General features: G+C 39.1%; 1 protein-coding gene across 2 annotated transcripts in view; it reads left to right on the top strand.

Moving 5' to 3' along the window:
- The window catches only part of AGO2 (argonaute RISC catalytic component 2), a 44,252-nt gene extending 25,134 nt beyond the window's left edge, over positions 1–19,118 (top strand). For both annotated transcript variants that reach the window (XM_084510069.1, XM_084510068.1), the window contains exons 7-19: positions 2,603–2,690; positions 3,664–3,811; positions 4,002–4,121; positions 4,486–4,608; positions 6,421–6,554; positions 8,880–9,064; positions 11,043–11,202; positions 13,229–13,319; positions 14,142–14,336; positions 15,434–15,568; positions 16,748–16,849; positions 17,667–17,866; positions 18,293–19,118. In XM_084510069.1, coding sequence (XP_084366195.1) covers positions 2,603–2,690; positions 3,664–3,811; positions 4,002–4,121; positions 4,486–4,608; positions 6,421–6,554; positions 8,880–9,064; positions 11,043–11,202; positions 13,229–13,319; positions 14,142–14,336; positions 15,434–15,568; positions 16,748–16,849; positions 17,667–17,866; positions 18,293–18,401 — 1,790 coding nt within the window. In that variant the 3' untranslated portion in view covers positions 18,402–19,118. The remainder of the gene's footprint in view (positions 1–2,602; positions 2,691–3,663; positions 3,812–4,001; positions 4,122–4,485; positions 4,609–6,420; positions 6,555–8,879; positions 9,065–11,042; positions 11,203–13,228; positions 13,320–14,141; positions 14,337–15,433; positions 15,569–16,747; positions 16,850–17,666; positions 17,867–18,292) is intronic.
- The last annotated feature ends 471 nt before the right edge of the window (positions 19,119–19,589 follow it).

The following is a 19,589-nucleotide window of genomic DNA, read 5'->3' as shown; positions in this document are numbered from 1 at the left end:
TTTCATTTATTTTTGAAGCAGGAACATTGAGAACTTGGGTACATAGAAGTAAATTATCATACATTTGAGAATATTCCGTAACTGTACATGCAAGTACATTTAGCCTGTGGCAGATAGAGTAATTTCAATTAGCTTTGCCCTTAATGAAAGTGCTGCAGTGAATCCATGAAGATGATAGATTTTAGTCTCTAAGTGTTGGGATAAACTCTGATCTTAACAGCAGATGGATCGTAACTTAATTACTGGGATCAGTTACTGGCTCGTATAAGCTTTTCCTCCTTTAAGTGTAGATTCTCTTGACATACCTTCCTTTTATCGTGCCTCACCGCCACCCAGTCACTTGATCAAGTTTCAGGTCAAAGTTACTCATGCATGCGGATGTCTGAGAGCATCTCAGTGCAGAGGAACTGAGATCCTTTCAGCTTGTGCAGCAGCATCCCTTGTTCTGTCAGTCTCTTTAGAAAAAAGTTATCTTAAATGAATTTTGCTTTTTCACCCTGTATTTAGAATTTGAATATTACTTTATGCTTTGCTCTTCTTAAAATAGTTGCATCTCTAGAGTAAATGCAAGTTACAATTAGACATGTGGAAGTGTTGCATTATTTTCTGTCTCTAATCCAGTCATTTCAAGTTGTTTGTAAAGACTGGGATTTCATTTCTTTTTTTAATTACTCAGTCTTTTTTTTTTTTTTTTTTGAGATTACTGCTGTAAAGATTTTCATATTCCAGCTTTTACTAATGCATTGACAACGTGTTTTTGCATACTTAAGTATAGTTTGTATGTATAATTTCCTGGAAGTATGCTAGTTATTCAAATACGGAAAGACTGAATCAAAGAGGAGAGGGGAATCGTGTTGTTTGAGTCCATACCCAGAATGTTTCTTCTGGAGAATCAGGGTCACTCTGTTGTGGTTTAACCTGGCAGGCGCTAAGCACCACGCAGCTGTTCCTTCCCTCCCTCTCACGTGGGATGGAGGAGAGAACTGGAAAAAAGCAACTCTGTGTAGACCTGTGGCTTGAGATAAAGGCAGTTTAATATGAAAGAAAAGGGAGGAGAAAAAAGAATAAACAAAACAAGTGACACATAACATACACCACCTGCAGACCCATGCACAGACCCTCCCTGAGCAGCAGCAGCCCTCCACGCCAGCCATCTCCCCCCCCAGCGTGACGCTGTGTGGTGTGGGACATCCTTTTGGTCAGCCTGGGCCAGTTGTCCTGCTTCTGTCCCCTCCCAGCTCCCTGTGCACCCCCAGCCCCTTGCTGGCAGGGAGTGTGAGAAGCTGAAAAGTCCTTGACTTGTTAGTGTGAGCACTGCTCTGTGATAACTAAACTGAGTTATCAGCATTATTCCCATCCTAAATCCAAAACACAGCACTGTACCAGGCACTACGAAGAAAACACCATCTCTAGGACACCTTCCTTCGTGATAAAAAGTAACTTTAGACAAGAAAAACAAGCTGCATAGATCTCTTCCGTGGTGAAAGCAGCTTTAGGTCTTCCTCATTCCTACAAAATCATCTTGAAAACATGTATTTCCCAATGAGAGGTTTGCAAGAAAAGTATAAATAAATCGAGTTTGTACCATTTGTAAGTGTTTTGGAAGAATAGCTTGCAATTCAGCATCTGGTTATTACTGTTATTCTTTTCCATGGGATTTGCGGTCTTCAGGAAGTAACAGTTACCTCAGATTTGTAGCTAAACTAGTTGTAAATTGAGGTATCGCAGTCAGTTGATCTTTTGATTAAAATACTGCGATGCAGACTTCACAGATCCTTTTGAAAACTTGCTATTTATTGATGGTTTCATAATAGATAGCACTTGGAGCCCCAGCAAATTACGTGGGAAGATGAGTTTGTTTGGCAAGTGAGTGCCTTTGACAGATAGGGGGAATGTGCAGTGTTGCTCAGCAGCAGCATGAGTTTATACACGTGTGCAGATACTGATGGAATTTGTATTTACAGCCCCCTCTTTCCTATTCCCACACATCCAACTTCCTAACTGTGACAGTCCACCTACACTTCTTTCTGTCTGAACATGCAAGTAATAAAAAAAAAAGTGCTGTATCCAAGCTTATGTTTGATTGTAGTGGTAGATCCAAAATACTTCTGTACAGGTAGCAAATGTTTGTCTTCACTGAGAATAAAGCCCAGCAGCCTCATTCTCATGGGCTCCTGGAGGCTGCATAGGGGCCTTTTGTTTCCAGATTCATCAGGTCTGCGTTGGAGGTCTCACAGACACTGTGTGTTTAGACAGAGTATAAACAAGCCTTTCATTTCATGCCCTTTCTGTCCTTCCACCACCATCCCTGGCTTCCTTAGAAGTACAGAATTAGAATTAATTATGTCCAGCTTTGTCTTTCAACTCTTGGGGCTGTAAGGTTTTGCCTTGTACCTAAAAGTCTATGTTGAACTTTGGCTGAAGGTCAGGGGTTTTGAACTGTAAGACTGGAAATTGTTTGAGTTCTACCTTAGATACCTTTCAAAGCTCTAAGAACACGCTAACGACTGAACTTTACTACACAACATAGTCTTGTTTGGTAGCTGGGGGGGCTGACACCTTGTTTTTAAAGAAATGATGAGACGTGTTTTCCAATTTTTAGGTCTGAAGGTGGAGATAACACACTGTGGACAAATGAAAAGAAAATACAGAGTGTGCAACGTCACCAGACGACCAGCAAGTCACCAAACGTAAAGTATTTTGCTTCTTAAGCAGATGTTTAATTTTATGCTGGAAGAGGGCCTGGACTTCCTTGCTAAGCTAGGAAAAGTCTTGCAAAATGGCACTTCTCTTTGCTCAATACATTTAAAATACACCTTAAAGTATTTTCACAATTATGTTGTTCCTTTTGCTCTATCTGTGCTTTATTTCTTTTTCCTTCATGGATTTCTTCAGCATTAGAACCGAACACCCTATGGGTAGCATAATGTTTCCCAGAGCTGTTAAGCAGAGGAGCGAAGGCAACTGGGATAAGGTTCCTAATCCTGCTTATTGCCAATCCATTTTTAGCCTGGAAAAATATTCATTAATAATCACTGTTGAAGGTTTTGCAGAGAGCTTAAACAGGCAGGTATTTTACCCGTTTTTAAGACAGCAGTCTGAGAAACAAAGCTGATACCAGCTTTTTTAACAAGAAAGTAACTCACTGATATTTAAATACAGTATTTAATTGACTTCATTTCCTACTCTTTCAATGACACGTTATATTAATGAAAGGACTGCTTGTGCCAGCTTGATATAACTGTATGCAAATGAGTGCATATGTGGTAATCTATTTGGAATACAAAGAGAGAAGTGCATTTGTGGAAACAATAGTTGGTTTTGTGCCTCACAGTAAGCTTACAATCGTCTGTGCATGGAACATCCTGAAATGCAGAACTGCAGGTATCACAAGCAGAAAATGTTAGCTTTTGCCTATAAGTACCCATTCTTAGGAAACAGTCTGCCTTTAGTTATCAAAAAAGTTATAGAAACAGCTTTCTGTTGAAAGCCACGTGGTAGTGGCTGTGATGGACTCCTAATTGCAGAAGTGCACTCACATCGTTTAAACAAGATAGTTTAAATCTCCAGCAAGTGTAACTTGTGCCAAGAAGTGTATTGAGCAAGTGTGGGAAAGTAGTTTATGGGAAATAACAGCTTGTTTTCATGTTTGATTTCCAATAGATTCCCGCTTCAGCAGGAGAATGGACAAACAGTTGAATGCACTGTAGCTCAGTATTTTAAGGACAGGCACAAATTAGTTTTGCGCTATCCTCACCTCCCATGTTTACAAGTTGGACAGGAGCAGAAGCACACGTACCTTCCTCTGGAGGCAAGTAAACCTTTAGATATTACTCTATTCTGGGAGTTGGGGAAGGCGGGCAGAGGGGAAAAAAGGAAGAACTGCTGTCAAAATTATGAGTAGCCAACTTAAAAATGTTCTTTATTTATTTTTTTTTTCCTGCTGCTTTACACACAGTTGCATCTTGTTTTTTAACTAGCTTTGTGTGCGGGTGTTTTAGGTGTGCAACATAGTGGCAGGACAAAGATGCATAAAAAAGCTCACCGACAATCAAACTTCCACTATGATTCGAGCAACTGCCAGATCAGCACCTGACCGTCAGGAAGAGATTAGCAAATTGGTAAGTGTTCTGTCAAAAATGAGTCAAGTGTAGCAGAGGATTTACTTTTTCTCTTACAATTAGCAGGTACTAAGTTGCTTGCATGCTGCACACAGGTTGTAACCTTGTTTTTCTAAAACTGTCTTTATTAACCACTATGAACTGCATTCTCTCACAAGGTTTAAGGGTTGTTGTTGGGTTTTACTACTTTACTGAATTTGGAGGCATCCACGTATCCAAGAAGAATTAACTGAGGTTCTGAATGCTTGACTTCACCTATATATAGGGGATATATGCCCAAATACAGTTACCTCAGAAATGTTATCACCTTTCCTAAAAAGGACCTCTTTTTCTTCAAGTAATATCTCAGTCCTTTTAATTTCAGATGCGGAGTGCAAGTTTCAATACTGACCCTTATGTTCGTGAGTTTGGGATAATGGTCAAGGACGAAATGACAGATGTGACTGGTAGAGTCCTGCAGCCTCCATCAATCCTCTACGGAGGCAGGGTACGTTGAACACACGCTGTACAATTACCTGTGGTTGCTTTGATTACTGGCTGTGATAATTTTTGTAATATGCTCGCTTGCAATGAATGACGTTGGGTGTAACGGGATAAAGCCATCATATGTAGCACTTAAATATTTTAATTTTAGAAATCCTTCAATTCAGTGGCCATGTTATGTGTGACAATGCTTTCTTCAGCGCTCCTTTTTTATATCTGAAAGCAAAGCTAGGGTAAAATGCCTTTCTATAAACCAGAGGAAGATGTTTGCAAGCTGCTTTTTTCTTTGACACACTGTTTTATTGCGTGTTGCAAGAAGAAACCTGCACACAGTGGTTCAAACTGCAGTGCATTGAAAAGAAGAGAGATAAGGAATGGTAATAACTGAAGTTATTTTTGTCTCCCTCACTAAAGCTAAGCTTCTGGGTGGTTTTGAGTGTTCTGGGTGAAGCAGCCATGCTTAGAACAGCTATATTAAGGTATACTCTGTCTCTCAGCACATTACTCTCTAGAGACTCCTCTTCCTGTCACAGTATTTATTTGCAGGTTTTTCTTTACAGTGGGTTTTCAGATGTCTGACATAGTCATCCTACTTCATTGTCTTTAAAAAAAAAAAAAAAAAAAAAAAAACCTTAAAAGTAGTATTTTCTATCAATGACACAGCATCTTGTTTTTCTGCAAGATGAAAGCCTTGATGTTTAGGATGACTTAATTTGTGGAGGCTTCTGATGAACCTTTTCTACATCATGCATCACCGGCTGAAGACAATTCTGTACCAGTGCACAACTCACTGTTAACTGCCATAAACCTGCAAGGGGCAGGGATCTCATGTCTTAAATTGTGATTCTGTCTTCTGCCTAATGCTCTTCAGTCAAAATCAGCCAGATTAGCTCAAACCTTCCTCCAGTGTCAGGTTAAGGTAACCCAGCTGCCATTGCCTGATCTTGACGAGGGAGAGTGCTCTTAGGAACTATTCTGGTGCAGGAACAGAGGGGGAAGACAATGGCAGCTGGGGGAGGTGCTGCTTTCAGCAAACCCAACTCTTTGCAAAATGAATCATCAAATTTGTGTCTGTGTCTTGAAGATTTTTGGCCTCGTCTGCTCAATGAGAAGGCAGACGTCGTGATAACTTGTCTAAAACATCTACTACAGACTGACACTTATTAAGGTAATTCATGTAGCCAGAATAAGTTTGTTGTCCTGTATCCATTATCCTCCATCCTTAATGGAGATAATCCATCACAGTAATACCCACTTGATGGGAGAAAATGGTTGCAGAGGTCAGAGTTCAGTAACCAGTCATCGTTTGTCATCTCTTTTGGGTCTTTTCTGGAGTTGAGTTGACACTGAACCACTATTTGCCTCTACTTAGTGATAAAATGCTGATAGCACTTGGATCGAGTCATTCTTGGAAAGTTCACCCAGCAATTGTGAAGTTCCTGCAGAAAAAAAAAAAAGTTCCTGTAGAAATGTACATTCCTGTTGATTTATATACCACCTGATAGCATCTGTCTTAACATCCGTGTATAATTTCTGTCTGCGGCTGATTTATGTAACCAAAGAAAACCATAAACAGGAGAAATGAACAATGCCTGCTTGATTTTTTTTACAAGCTTTCCTTTTCACCAGCCTGGCCAGCTGTCTTGTTAAAGTGATAGAATGATCTTTATAAGGTAGGATAGGTGTAAACAGTAGAGAAAGACCTCGGACTATAAATAATCTGCTGGTTGGAGAGAAGCACAAACGTAACTGATCTTTGTTAGCATGAATCATTCTGTGCATTAGTGTTACTTTACTTTTTTCTTTCCTCTTCCAGAATAAAGCAATTGCTACGCCAGTTCAAGGAGTCTGGGACATGAGGAATAAACAGTTTCACACTGGAATTGAAATAAAGGTTTGGGCAATCGCTTGCTTTGCTCCCCAGCGCCAATGCACTGAAGTTCATCTTAAGTAAGTGATAAGTAAGCATAAGATGATGATTTTATTGCTTACATGTATGGAAATATCATAATTTAATTAGAATATATGGTTTGTTTAACGCATGGCAGTACATCTTTAACAGTGCTTTTGAAGTTCCTCTTAGTGTTTTGAGTGATGCCATCATGATTTCAATGTTGGCATGATGAAATCCTCAAAATCAGACTAAGCAAAACCACCTAACACTGAATGACAAAGTTCCTACCACAATGAGGCCTTAAGTCTGAGTTTCGGATGATCCAAGTGATGTTATGAAGGATGTTCAGCACCAAGTATTTGGCAGGACTGAAAGCTAGCTTGTATTTTTCTTAGTTCTTTTCCTCCTTATATGGAATGGAGTAATTTATGCAGAACTTACTCAAAGGAATATTTTCAGAAGTAATCCAACTTCCTCCAGCTTTCTGCCCAGATGCAGGAGTACAGCAGTGTACAAGTTACTGTAGTCACAAGTTCAGTAGGACTTGCAGTTATTTTATTGACTTTCAACATTAGAATTAATTTCTTGGATGTCGTTTCCCTACCTTTTGTCACAAACAAATGGAAGACTTGTTAAAAGTGACCTCAGCCTTTCTCAGATCAAGGAGAAAGTGTGCGTGCCTGTGTAGGTGGATTTGCCTAAATCTTTTTGTACACAGTTGCTTGCCCTTCGTGCACGGGCAAGTGTGGCTCTTAGCTGCCCTGGCAGGTGACTCAGCTGCTCTTTGTCAGGTGAATGCAGGGCCGTGGTTATTCATCGCAGCGGTATTCCCATAACAAGCTTCTGGTAGATAATTTGCCAAATAGCTTGGGAACCTTTCCCTAATAAGTGGTGAGAAAACAGTGGAAATGTTACCTTTTAGTTCACATCCTATTTTTTAAAGCTAAGGACTTGTTTTTTTCCAGGTGTTTGACAGGAATTAATCTGCCAGCAGATTTTCCCTTACACATGTTGCTTCTAGTGGAACTCCGGCATAGGAGAACTCAGTTTTTGGGAGGGTATGAGACAGATTAGAGGGATTGTCGGGTTATTAAGATTATTACAGTTCAGATGGGGTTTGTCCTTGTAGTGAAAGGAATTTCCTTCATACTGGGAAAGTGGCTGCATCCAGCTGCACCTTGTTGCATCTTGTTACATCCTCAGTTAACTGGAACTCAACTGCTGTAGATCCATCAGAAAAAAAACCTTAAAAAACCTTAAGTCTTCAAAATCATCCTGCTTTTGGGGATGTTGAGTGCACCTTTCGTCTCAGGCACTGTACCTACAGACAGAATCCTAAAATGAAAGGCTCAAAACCTGCAGCAGTGCAGACTTGCATGTTCTGCCACTGACTCTCTCTGCTTAGAGTGGCAAATACTCGTTTTGCCAGGGAAAATGCTTAACGTGCATGTTTTCTGCAAGAAGTCACAAGCTGCAGGGCTGAACCTCACGCTCCTTTATGATTCACGAGAACAGCAACGGGGTTGGAAAAAATCTTCGTGCCCTCTGTGGGCAAGAGAGTGCTACGTGGCGCCTCTTGGTGAAGGGGAGCAACTTGTTACGCACCTCTGGAGACATCCACTCCAAAATAATAAAGGTGGTACCAAGCTCTCTGCTCTACAGATCCGCACTGTGGCACCTCACTGCCTGCTCATCTTGCCTGTGTGGGACTTACAGGCATCTAAGTTGGACAAGCTTGGACTTTGAACACGATTTCCAGACTCAGTGTGCTTTATAAACCTCCATCATGCCACACTGAAGTGCTTTCTGTTGTCTTGCTCGCAAGAGGCGCAGTAAAAAACCTGGAGAAGGTTTGTCTGCACCTCCAGGGTACACATTTTCTCTGGTGATCTAGCAAGGTGATTTTTTGTGTGTTACTACTGATGTTAGATTAATTCTCTGAGATGCAATTGCTGCTAATTTCTGTTGGTCATTTTTCTTACCAGGACCAAAAAACAAGTTCCTGTAACTTTTATAGTGATAAACACGAGTCTGGTGTAGCGGGCTATCCAAGCTATCATCCCTGTAGTTTGTTTTGCAAAAAGAAGCTCATACTCTTTCTCCCACAGAAAGATCAAATACAGTAGAATAACTCCTTTGCTTTGAAAGTCAAATTTTCAGCAATGGCATCGTCTACACAGTGTGTTTCCTTATCTTCTCCTACCTTCCCTTCAGTGACTACCTAGGCACAATAAATTGAAGATGTGCTTGGGATAAATTCCCAACTATTTTGGGCAGTAAAGCACTGCAAGTCTAGAGACCACTCCAGCAAAAATAACAACAAAAATCTGATTTTTGTTCTTTTCTTTTTCTGAGAATCTAATGTATTTCCATCCTTGTAGGTCCTTCACGGAACAGCTGAGGAAGATTTCCAGAGATGCAGGAATGCCAATCCAAGGGCAGCCGTGCTTCTGTAAATATGCCCAGGGAGCCGACAGTGTGGAGCCCATGTTCAGACATCTCAAGAACACTTACACCGGCCTGCAGCTTGTTGTGGTGATTTTGCCAGGAAAGACACCAGTCTATGGTCAGTAAGCCAAACCCACCAGCATGTTCTAGTCACAATTTCATGCATTTTTTTTTCGAATTATTTGAAAAACAAATTAATTCTGGTTCAGTTGTATAAATTCAATTTAGAAATAGCCTATGAATTAAATTTATTTCTCTTCTTGTGCTGCATGATGCTTTGTATTAATACCTTAACGTATGTTCGTATTTCTGACTATGCTTTTAATTCGCTTTTGCATGTTTGTCCTGTTGGTTGCATTTGTGAGTGAGAAAGGTAAAATCGGGGCTTTTCAGAAATTGATTGAAGTGTTATGTTGTGGATTAAAATGAACTTACTGTAATTGGTGTCCTAAAAGTCCCAAGAGGTTGAAGTAACGAGCTCAGAAGCTGTGTAGCTTTTAGGACTTCTTTGCTTACTCATGCCATCAGCCTTTGGCAAAAGAAGTTGAATGAAGTAGAAAATTTCTGCCTGTGGATTTTTCCCGTTTCAATTTTTAACTCCTGAATCACGAGGGCACAAATGTCTGGAATTACACGGGTGGAAAAAGTCAGCAACTTCAACTGATTTTGACAACAGATTGACAAATAGAGCATTTTACTTAACACACAGACATAAGTTTTAATGTTTGAGACAAACCATACACCTCGTCTTTACCTAGCTCTTCCTAAACACAGGACTGCTCTTTTTCCTGTCCTGCCTTCCTCCTTTTCTCACTTAACCCTGCCTAATTGCAGCACCATCCACTGTTTTTCTCCCATAGGTTCCAGGACTCTTTTTCTCACAGCCCCGATCTACCAAGCAGCTGTGGGTTTGTTTTCCCCATCCCATCTCTCACCGATTTAATACAGTAGAAAATAGGTTCCTAATTCTTTTCCCAAGATTATCTGATATAAACTCAAAAGTGAGAGAGTTAAGAACAAGCCTCCACAAAACAACACGTTTTTTTTTTTCTCCTTTTTAGTTCAGCCTTGCAAAGAAAGCTGTCTGTCTCTAGGTTGTTCGGTACAAATCCAGTGCAAAATGACATCTTGCAGTTTTCCTGCTTGGCATGAAGAGGGGATTCTTTCCTCCCTCTGACTACTGAGAGGATGTGGTATCTCTCTCATCTGCTTTCCTTCTCATTATCTTCAATTATGGTTCTCTCTGCGCCCTCTAATTACCTCTCATTTTCTCCCTGTGCTCTTCCATCCTCTTGCACGTCTATACACACACTCTTGTCTCTTCTCCTTCTCTCCCCCTGCTCCTCAGAAAGTCTCTTTCCCTCTCCTGATGCCAAATGGTGTTGCATCTTCTCCAAGAGTAGTATTGATTCTATTCCTTTGGGATAAATGGATATCTGCTGTCTTGGAGCCTACATTTCTTCTCCTGAGTGTAAGATTATACACTTCCCTTAAAGCTTTTAAGTTTCAGTTTTGCTGTTAACAATGGGATTCATTTTAACCTTTGAGGAGTGTGGCTCTTAATGAGTTATTTTGGAGTTTTTATGGGCCATCCTTTGCTAAAGTGGCTGCTTTTTATGCAAGTCAGGGCAAAAGATGATAAACTGGAAGGACATGACCATGATTTTCTCAATATTATTTAGCACACTAATACTAATTTTGTGTTACTAGTCCAGTCTTTAATAATAAAATGTGCATCATCCTAATATTATCCCTGTTACCTGACTTCATTAGCCAAAGATTCTTCGATGCTGCTAAAACACTGTAATTCTGAAATTACAATTAGTCTAATTTAAAGTAATTGGTAGTTAAAATTAGCCAGCAGTGCCTTTAGTGATGTCTAGGACTGAGGTACTGTGTTGGGAACTGATGGAAGCGGTAGAGAACTGGGAAGAGGATTTCTGGAGAGCAGGGTTGGGTCAGGGAACTTTTTCTTTCTTCTCCGTAAACAATCATTTTACTAAAACTCCAGGTGTCACTGACTCAATGTCTCCTACATTTATTTGATCTGTGATACACAAAATATATATATATAATTTTTTTTCTTTGTTTTGCAGCGGAGGTGAAGCGTGTTGGTGACACCGTGCTGGGAATGGCCACGCAGTGTGTTCAGATGAAGAACGTGCAGAGAACAACACCACAAACTCTGTCCAACCTCTGCTTAAAAATCAACGTCAAATTAGGAGGTGTAAATAACATTTTACTGCCACAGGGAAGGTAAGGCATCCTTCACAGAGGAAGAGGGTATAGTATGGTAAAAGAACATGCATGGTATAAGATAACTAAGTAACTAAGTGCTTTTTTTGATAGTCAATCACATTGTAATTTAAGTGAGTCTTTAGTCAGACTATATCTTTTGGCTTCAAATGCAGTTTTGCACGAGCTGGGTTACAAACTGTAGAGGAATACATTTTCCAGCTGAAATTTATTAAAAAAAAAAAGCTCTTACTGCAATCTGGCCATTGAAATACACAGCTTCCACTTCAATGGAGAAAAAAAAAATAAAATTTTGTTTGTTTTGAGTTTTCAAACAAATAGAAAACATCTTAAATAATAGCACCTTTTCCTTTATAGATTAGCTGTGGTGAAGATTCTTTATTTTGTTGTACATCTCAACTTCAACAGATATTTTTAAAAAAAAAAAAAAAAAAAAAAAAGAAGCTGGGGGCACAGAACTAATTTATTTCCAGGTTTACCTTGCAATTTCTTATTAGTATTACAGTGAGAAGCTTTAGTTCTACATACACACACAGACACTATTACTAAGAGTATCTTTAATCAAAATGAACAGTTGGGTTTCTACATCAGTGAAAACATGGCATTTTTACACACATTGCATTTCAAGTTATAGAGAGCCCATGGAGCAGCCTGCTACACCATTCTTGGACTCCTGTATCAAAGAAGCAAACACTGTTTTGCGTAGATAAGCAAATTTTCACTTGATATTTAGGCTAGTCAGAGGGCAGCTGCAGAAAAATAATCCAAAAAGTATCTGTTGGGAGGGAGAAGGGGGCACATTATGAGAAGGGATGGGATGTATGTTTTGTTTATCTTGTCAAATTCTGTTTATTGCACTAAATGTATGAAGCCTTGGCAGTGTGCACTCTGTCAACCAGTATTAAAGCAACAGAAAATCTTTGTATTATGGAGACTGCATTTAAAAAGGCACAGTGGTTTTTAGAGCAGAGTTAAGATACTGCAGTGGAAACAAGACAGAAAGAGCTGCACACCATGTAAGCAGGCTTCATAAACAGAAATACTATGTTAAGTGCATGTGTTAACAGCAATGAAAAGGGCAGAAAGTTGAATTCTGCTCCTCGTACCAATAAACTATGCATTCATGAAAATGGAGTTAAGGGGAAAAGGCAGAGCAGCAGAACTGCACAGAGTGCCTAATGCTCCAGAAAAGTACTTTTTTGGGGGTATTTGGAACAGAACGCTTCCGTCATTATTTTCTGTTGGTTGCAGGGCAGGACTAGAACAGTTATTTCTATAAAAGAACAATTCTCTAATTGCATTACAAGTTATATTGTTATAATTGCCTTCAAATTCATTTTTAGAGGAGGTCTGAGAACAGTTGAGTCTATCAACTTACCTAACCATCCCTTCATACATCACGAACACCAGAAATACCAGTGGCCTAAAATCTCCCGTTTAAAATCCTTTTGTTGAGGAATAGAGCTGAAGCTTCACATTTCGAGCACAGTGTTTTGGAGTTTTACTTCTGAGGCAGTAGACTAATATCTTAAGGGTTTAATTAATCTTTGAAGCACAGCTTACCAAATCTAGTTCTAAAGCAGTAACTGATTGCACTGATAAGGAAAAATGTGGTTGTCTTTTCATTTGGAAACAAAATCATAATCATAAACATAATCAAAATCATAACAAAATCATGTGTGCAGTTTAATTTTATCAGATGCTATTTGATGCTGAAGAAGCAACTTTTGATCCTTCTGTGTGGTTTAATTAATAGAGGCGGTGACTCTACGAGTTAGAAGAATCCTTTTTTCTCATTTTTAGTGAAAATGAACTATCAGTTATAAAGTACTATCAGTACTTTGTACGTAGCATGAGAGCCCTGATCAGGACAAAGTACTGTCTCATTGCTTGTGACCATCTCTGATTAAGTTGAAATTGTTGGCTAATTCATGGCAAGAGAATAGAGAGCTATTTAGCTGGCTTCTAATGTGCTTTATTAGGCATAAGCCATGCTGCTTTTATAAACTTGCTTTCTCTTTACCAGACCACCAGTATTTCAACAGCCTGTCATATTCCTTGGTGCAGATGTAACTCATCCTCCAGCTGGGGATGGAAAAAAGCCTTCCATTGCTGCAGTGAGTAAACTGTGTAGTTATCTTTAACCCCTGCTTTCTCCCACTGCTCAGTTCTGAAGCATTTATTACTTGCAATTCTTTTGCGGTCTATTTCTTCTGATTGCCTAGTTACGGTATTACAAATTATTTCTCTGCAGAACTTAATGAAACTTTGGAGAGAAGTCTGATACTAATTACTTCAATGTGTGTATTGCTTTGTAAAATGCCCGAGATGCTAATGCACAGAGGAGCTTTTCTATTAGCTGATATTTATCAACCTGTAATAAGCTGGTGTGTGTCTAAATCTGCTTCTTCAGATCTTTTTAACCTGCAGTTAAGAATGTTAAAAATGTATCCATTGTTGAATAGGAATTTGAGATCTTCACTTATGTTTTTCTGGGGGGATTCGAGCTTTCTGATGACACATACTGTGCCGTAATCTCAAGTATTCTTAAATAATTCAAGTAATCTTAAGTATAGGGAATGGCATGATTTGCATTATGTCCAACACCTGTAATAGATGCTCTGGCTTCATTAATAATGAGAATCTTTGCAGGCCGTATGTGCAATATTCATCTTAACTCTGGTGCTAAATAAACAAATACCTGTTTTAAAAAGCTGCACATGTGTCCTGGAAAGCCAGGTGGAGATGTGTTGGGATTTTTGATGTGTAGAGTTCTTGTTTGTTTATTTCTAAGTCCAATGGCAATTTTAAAAATAACGAACTTTGAGGTTTAATAAACAGAAAATTGCCTGTTTAAAAAAGCAGTTCAGTTATTTTCATCAATTACCTTTATTAAACTGCTTTTAAGTTTGGTATGATACTAAGCCTTTTTTCCCCAGGTTGTAGGAAGCATGGATGCTCACCCTAATCGATACTGTGCCACTGTTCGGGTCCAGCAGCACCGCCAAGAAATCATCCAAGATTTGGCTGCCATGGTCAGGGAGTTGCTTATCCAGTTCTACAAATCAACCAGATTTAAACCAACTCGTATCATTTTCTACAGAGATGGCGTTTCCGAGGGGCAGTTTCAACAGGTTACATTTTTCATTTTGAGGTTTTTATTCTGTTGGTTTCTGGTGGTAAATGTAGTTTTGTGTGGATGGAGCTATGAAAAGTAGTGTACCCTCAACAAATCTGTTACATTCTGAGCAAGAGGAGCAGGGAAAATGATTTCAGTTGTTTTAGGAACTTTTTTTTTAAATACCTGATCACCTTAACGTACTTAACTTTGCAAAAATATAAGCAATAAAGTATAGTTTTAGAACTCAAGTCTGTTCGACATCTGTGACCTACTCAAGATACGTTAGTCAATTTGGATCACATAGAATGTGAACAGTAATGAAAAACTGAAGTGTAAGCTCATTTTCCTACTTCTAACCAGGTGTAATAGTCTCCATTTTCACACTGTCATTTCTCATTTGTTCTGTTTAAAACTCAACAAATGTATTTATTTTGTTCGCTTACAAATGCCATGCTTTATTAAATATTTTTATTTATATCTTAAAGATATTAAATATGCTTTCCTTTCCAATATTCTTACATGTAAATTTAAAGATAGAGGACTTGATCTACTTCTCAAAATCAAAGGGGAAGGGAGGAAAGGTCACTTAGTAAACATCAATTAATAAAACTCCTCTTTTATTTTTTTTTCCATTTTTTCATTGAGATTTCAGTTTATAGTTACCATAAATCCCAAATTGTTTTTCACTTACTGCATTTATCTTTGTTTTTGTTGATCCCTTTAGCTTTGCTTTACACAGCTGGAAAAGCGTACACAGTTGAGCAATTCTGGATTTTTATCCCTTGTACTAGCCTAAAAAATAATTAGGCTGTTGTATGTTCAACAGCCTAATTAAATGTTCATTTGTCTTTGGCAGTTGAAAAGATTTTGACACACAGCTTTATTAGCCCAAGCCTCATGCTTGGAGCTGAACAAATATGGAACCAGCTCCAGCCTGGCTCAGGGAACTGGTGATCTAATTTGTTCTCATTAAGTGGAGAAATTGAGGTTTGATCCTGAAAGCTTTGACATCTCATTGCTCTGAGTGACAGTGCAAGAAGGAACACGATAAAAGAGTCATCTCTAAGCTGTCGTTCATATTTATCACGTATCTTTATGCTTCTGACTCAGGTTCTCCATCATGAATTGCTGGCTATCAGAGAAGCATGCATTAAACTAGAAAAGGATTACCAGCCTGGAATTACATTCATAGTTGTGCAGAAAAGGCATCACACCAGACTCTTCTGTACAGATAAAAATGAACGGGTACGTTCTGACTGTGACCAACGAGTATCTAGCACGCAGCCAAACTGCTCAGGTGCTATAGGAAAAACCTGCTTTGTTTAAAGAGCTACATCATGTATTGGGTGAAATATTGTGCCTGGAAAGGAAAGCCTCTGGGTTTTATCCCATATCATAATTGGCAAGAAGATTTTATGAAAGAGCAACAGTGTGCATCCTTGAATAAGTCTTTACATCATCTTTTAAAGTTAATCAAATTGTTCCTGTTTCTTTTCAGTTTTTCTCCTATCTGGAGATCCATAAGGGTTGAGGTTGACTCAAGTAGTGTCAGGCTTCTAATGTAGATACCTAACTCTGAAATAGTTCAGGTACTTTTTTTTTTTTTTTTTTGGTAAGCAGAGGTCTGTTGGATATTTCCAACACAGTTTAAGGTGTGCTTCCTCCTAAAGTAGTGTTAGCAAGCTCACTGATTTGATTCCTGTTGACTGTAGAGTGACTCTTAGGTAGCCAGCTGGGATGTAGACATGGAAACTATTAGGTGAGATGAACTCTTTTCCTTTAATGATACGTGTAAGATCTCTTAGGTATCTAATCTCTTGGGTATCTGGAATTTGGTGTGGGCATATGGAGTGTCATAACACGTTATATGTAGCAGCGTACATTTGTAGGTGTTATTTCTGGAAATGGAGAATTCTGAACCCCAAACCTCTTTTTCACAGACAGGGCTTTTCTTGTGTTTGTTTTCCGGCTGTCAAGCTTCTCTGCCTAAGCAGAGAATTACTTCTAAGGCTGACATGCAGCTGGTTTTATATTAATAGTGTGATGTGGTTGCCCTTAAACTGCTTTTAAAGAGTATTTCTAAGTTCTGCTTTCAAGTAGAATATTTTTAAGGGGAGGTGAGGCCTGTCTTACAACCATGGGTTGTCCTCTTTCAGGTACAAACAAGAAAAGTCACAGAGAAATAATCTCTTCTGGAATGGGAAGGTGAAAAGAGTGAAAAATCAGTTGTGGGAAAGTCTTTTTGCATTAATCAGAAAAGCTAATTATTATACAGAAATCCAAAGGTTTTGCAGCTCATCTCTTCTTTTTTCCCCCACTTTTTACATTTTTTTTTAAATGTTTTCTTCTTCCTTACTATACAGCTGAAGAGAAAAAAAAAAAAGTTTGTGCACCTTAATATATTTGCATTTACTGTTCACGCAGGTTGGAAAAAGTGGAAACATTCCAGCTGGCACCACAGTGGACACAAAAATCACCCATCCATCAGAGTTTGACTTCTACCTGTGTAGTCATGCTGGTATTCAGGTACAGCACTTCGTGTGGGATGAGAACTTCAGTGCTAACACTGGCTGTTGGTATTTTATGTGCTCTTTACTCCAGAGACAAAGGACACGACCTCATTCTACGTGTTTCTGCTTTTTCCTGTGCTGTCTGTAATGCTCTTCCATCACTGTTAACATCTAGAAGAAATAATGAACCCAAACACCCAGGAAGCACACGGTGTGCAGTTAGTTTAATGTGCTTCTCTCCTGCCAGCGTGCTGCTTTGAATGGTGGTGAGGTAGTTGGGCTGTTTTTCCTAGCTGCCTCTTATGTTAAATTCTCTTGAAACACGCACAGGAAATCTCCGGTACGTTCAGACAGCACCATTATAGTTTCACTTTTTCTTGTGATTTCTTCTGAACCAGAAGTGGAAACTATTAATCAACAACAGCACTGGAAGTTTAATACTCTTCTAAATTCAGTACTCCCTAAAAAGAAGTGCATGCAGTGAAGGCATGAGTTAGGTTACTGTTAGTTGTGAATGTTTTGCATAAAGCTACTTTGCCTGGCTTCTTTGTAAGATTGTAAGTTTCACGAGGTCAAAGTGCACTTCGGTGTGATTATTTAATATTAGTAACGTGGATGAAATTCTAGAAAATGCAATCCTCTCCAAAAATGCGAAGGGATTTGCTACACAAGGAGCAAGGAGGGAAGTTCTTTGCCTTTTGAAAGGAAAAATTTGCCGAAGTCTAGAATTTCACACGTAATTTTGGGGAAGTAGCAGGTTGTATTGCAGTTCACCCGCAGAGATTTGAAGAGATGTTCCCGAAGTGCTTAAATCCTGTGTGATCTGCCTGCAGGGAACAAGCAGACCTTCGCATTACCACGTCCTCTGGGATGACAATCGTTTCTCTTCAGATGAGCTGCAGATTCTCACCTACCAGTTGTGTCATACGTACGTACGCTGCACCCGCTCGGTTTCCATCCCTGCGCCTGCCTATTACGCGCACCTGGTTGCCTTCCGAGCCAGGTACCATCTGGTGGATAAAGAACACGATAGGTGAGTCGCACGGTTTGAGATCGCTACCCAATTTCCCAGGAAGGGAAACGGGCTTGTTAATTCTGGGATCGGTGGCATCCTCGCTTAGCGGTTTGAGGGCGAGTTTGTTGGCTTTTTTCCCCAGTGAATTACGTTGTGGGTGGGGAAAAAACTGAGGACAAACAAAAACAAAACAACAACAAAACAACCAACCAAAAAAAAAAACAACAACCCACAAACCAAAAATAAACAAAAGAACCAAAGCCAGCAAACAGGAGATCTTCCTGTATGCTTCTGTGCTGTTTTTTCAGAACTTCAATAGTATTTTAAGGGCAATGAACTGTTCAGAAGAAATAAATGACGTGAAAACCTTACGTGTGAGGAGAGGCAGATTAAATAGGGTTTCTTTTCGCCCTCCCTTTTACCCCCCCCTCCCTTCTCTTTCAGTGCTGAAGGCAGCCACACTTCGGGTCAGAGTAATGGCAGAGATCATCAAGCACTTGCTAAAGCAGTTCAAGTTCATCAGGACACGTTGCGCACTATGTACTTTGCTTGACATGTTTTAATGTTTAGCGACTCAGTACAATAGAGAGTTGGATTCACATGAGACCAGCTGCACTTAGACCAACAGTTGCCCAAGCTACAGTGACAGCCAGCCATGAGGGACGCCTCTTAATTTCTTTCCCATTTGCAAAGAAAGCCTTCCGTCCAGAATTTCAGACTTGATTGTGAACTACGTTCTTGTACCAAACCCCACGATTGTTGGAAATGTGGTTTGCCAAAATCTCTAAGCTGTCTGTTATAAAACAGACCCATATTTTATAATTGAACCAAGAGCTGTGATCTCAGGGCTTAGGGAAAAACAAAACAAAGAAACAAAACACCGACCTCTTCGTTCAGTTTGCTATTCATTTAACTGCTTTTAATAATTTGGAGAGATCTAATTCATACTCAAGTTGGTGGGCAAAAATGCTGTGAATTAGCTTTTAATACAAAGAAAAAGCAAAGCGTTTTTTGGCTCTTTATGAAGCCTCGATTATTCTAGATGCATTTACAAAATGTTTATTTTCAAAAGAGTGACAAAATCCTGGTTTTCAACTGTCTTACAAAGATTGTTCTCTCTGTGTCTAAGGGCAAATGTATTTTCTGAAGCTTGTTTCTTGAATGTTTTTTATTGTGCTGCATTTAAAAATGTTTTTTCATAGACTAAAGAAGAATTTAAAAAAAAAAAAAAAAAAAAAAGAAAGAAACAAACTCGTACCTAAACTTTTAATAGGTCCAGTTAGATTGGCAAGAGAAGACGTGCCATTTTTGAGAAACAAAAATTGTAAAGGATTTTTTTAATCACACTGACAGCTAACTTTAGAATTTGTCATACAGGACTGTGACACTTACTTTCCAAAGTCTCTAAGGAATACGGGTCTGTGGTGATAAAATACAGTACAATCCTCTTTCACTGTTATGTTTGAATTAATGTAAATTTTATATATGTTTCACAGTATTAATGTGATAGACTAGATGCTATTATTTATTTTTATTTACTAAGGAGTGCTCATTATGCTTCTGTTAACATATCAAGAATGCTTTGGATTTAGAAATTAAAACCTTCTCGTGAGGACATTACTCTTCAAATGCAAAAAAAAAAAAAAATATGCAACTGACTTTGTGAGAGCTCAGAGATACGTGCAGTGTGTGTTGTGGAGCTTGTAATGTGTAGAAGGGCTTTTCGAGCGTGCACACAGCA

Source organism: Aythya ferina, assembly GCF_964211825.1.
Source record: "Aythya ferina genome assembly, chromosome: 2".
NCBI classification, from domain to species: domain Eukaryota; kingdom Metazoa; phylum Chordata; class Aves; order Anseriformes; family Anatidae; genus Aythya; species Aythya ferina.
This window is presented reverse-complemented; position numbering and strand designations above follow the sequence as displayed.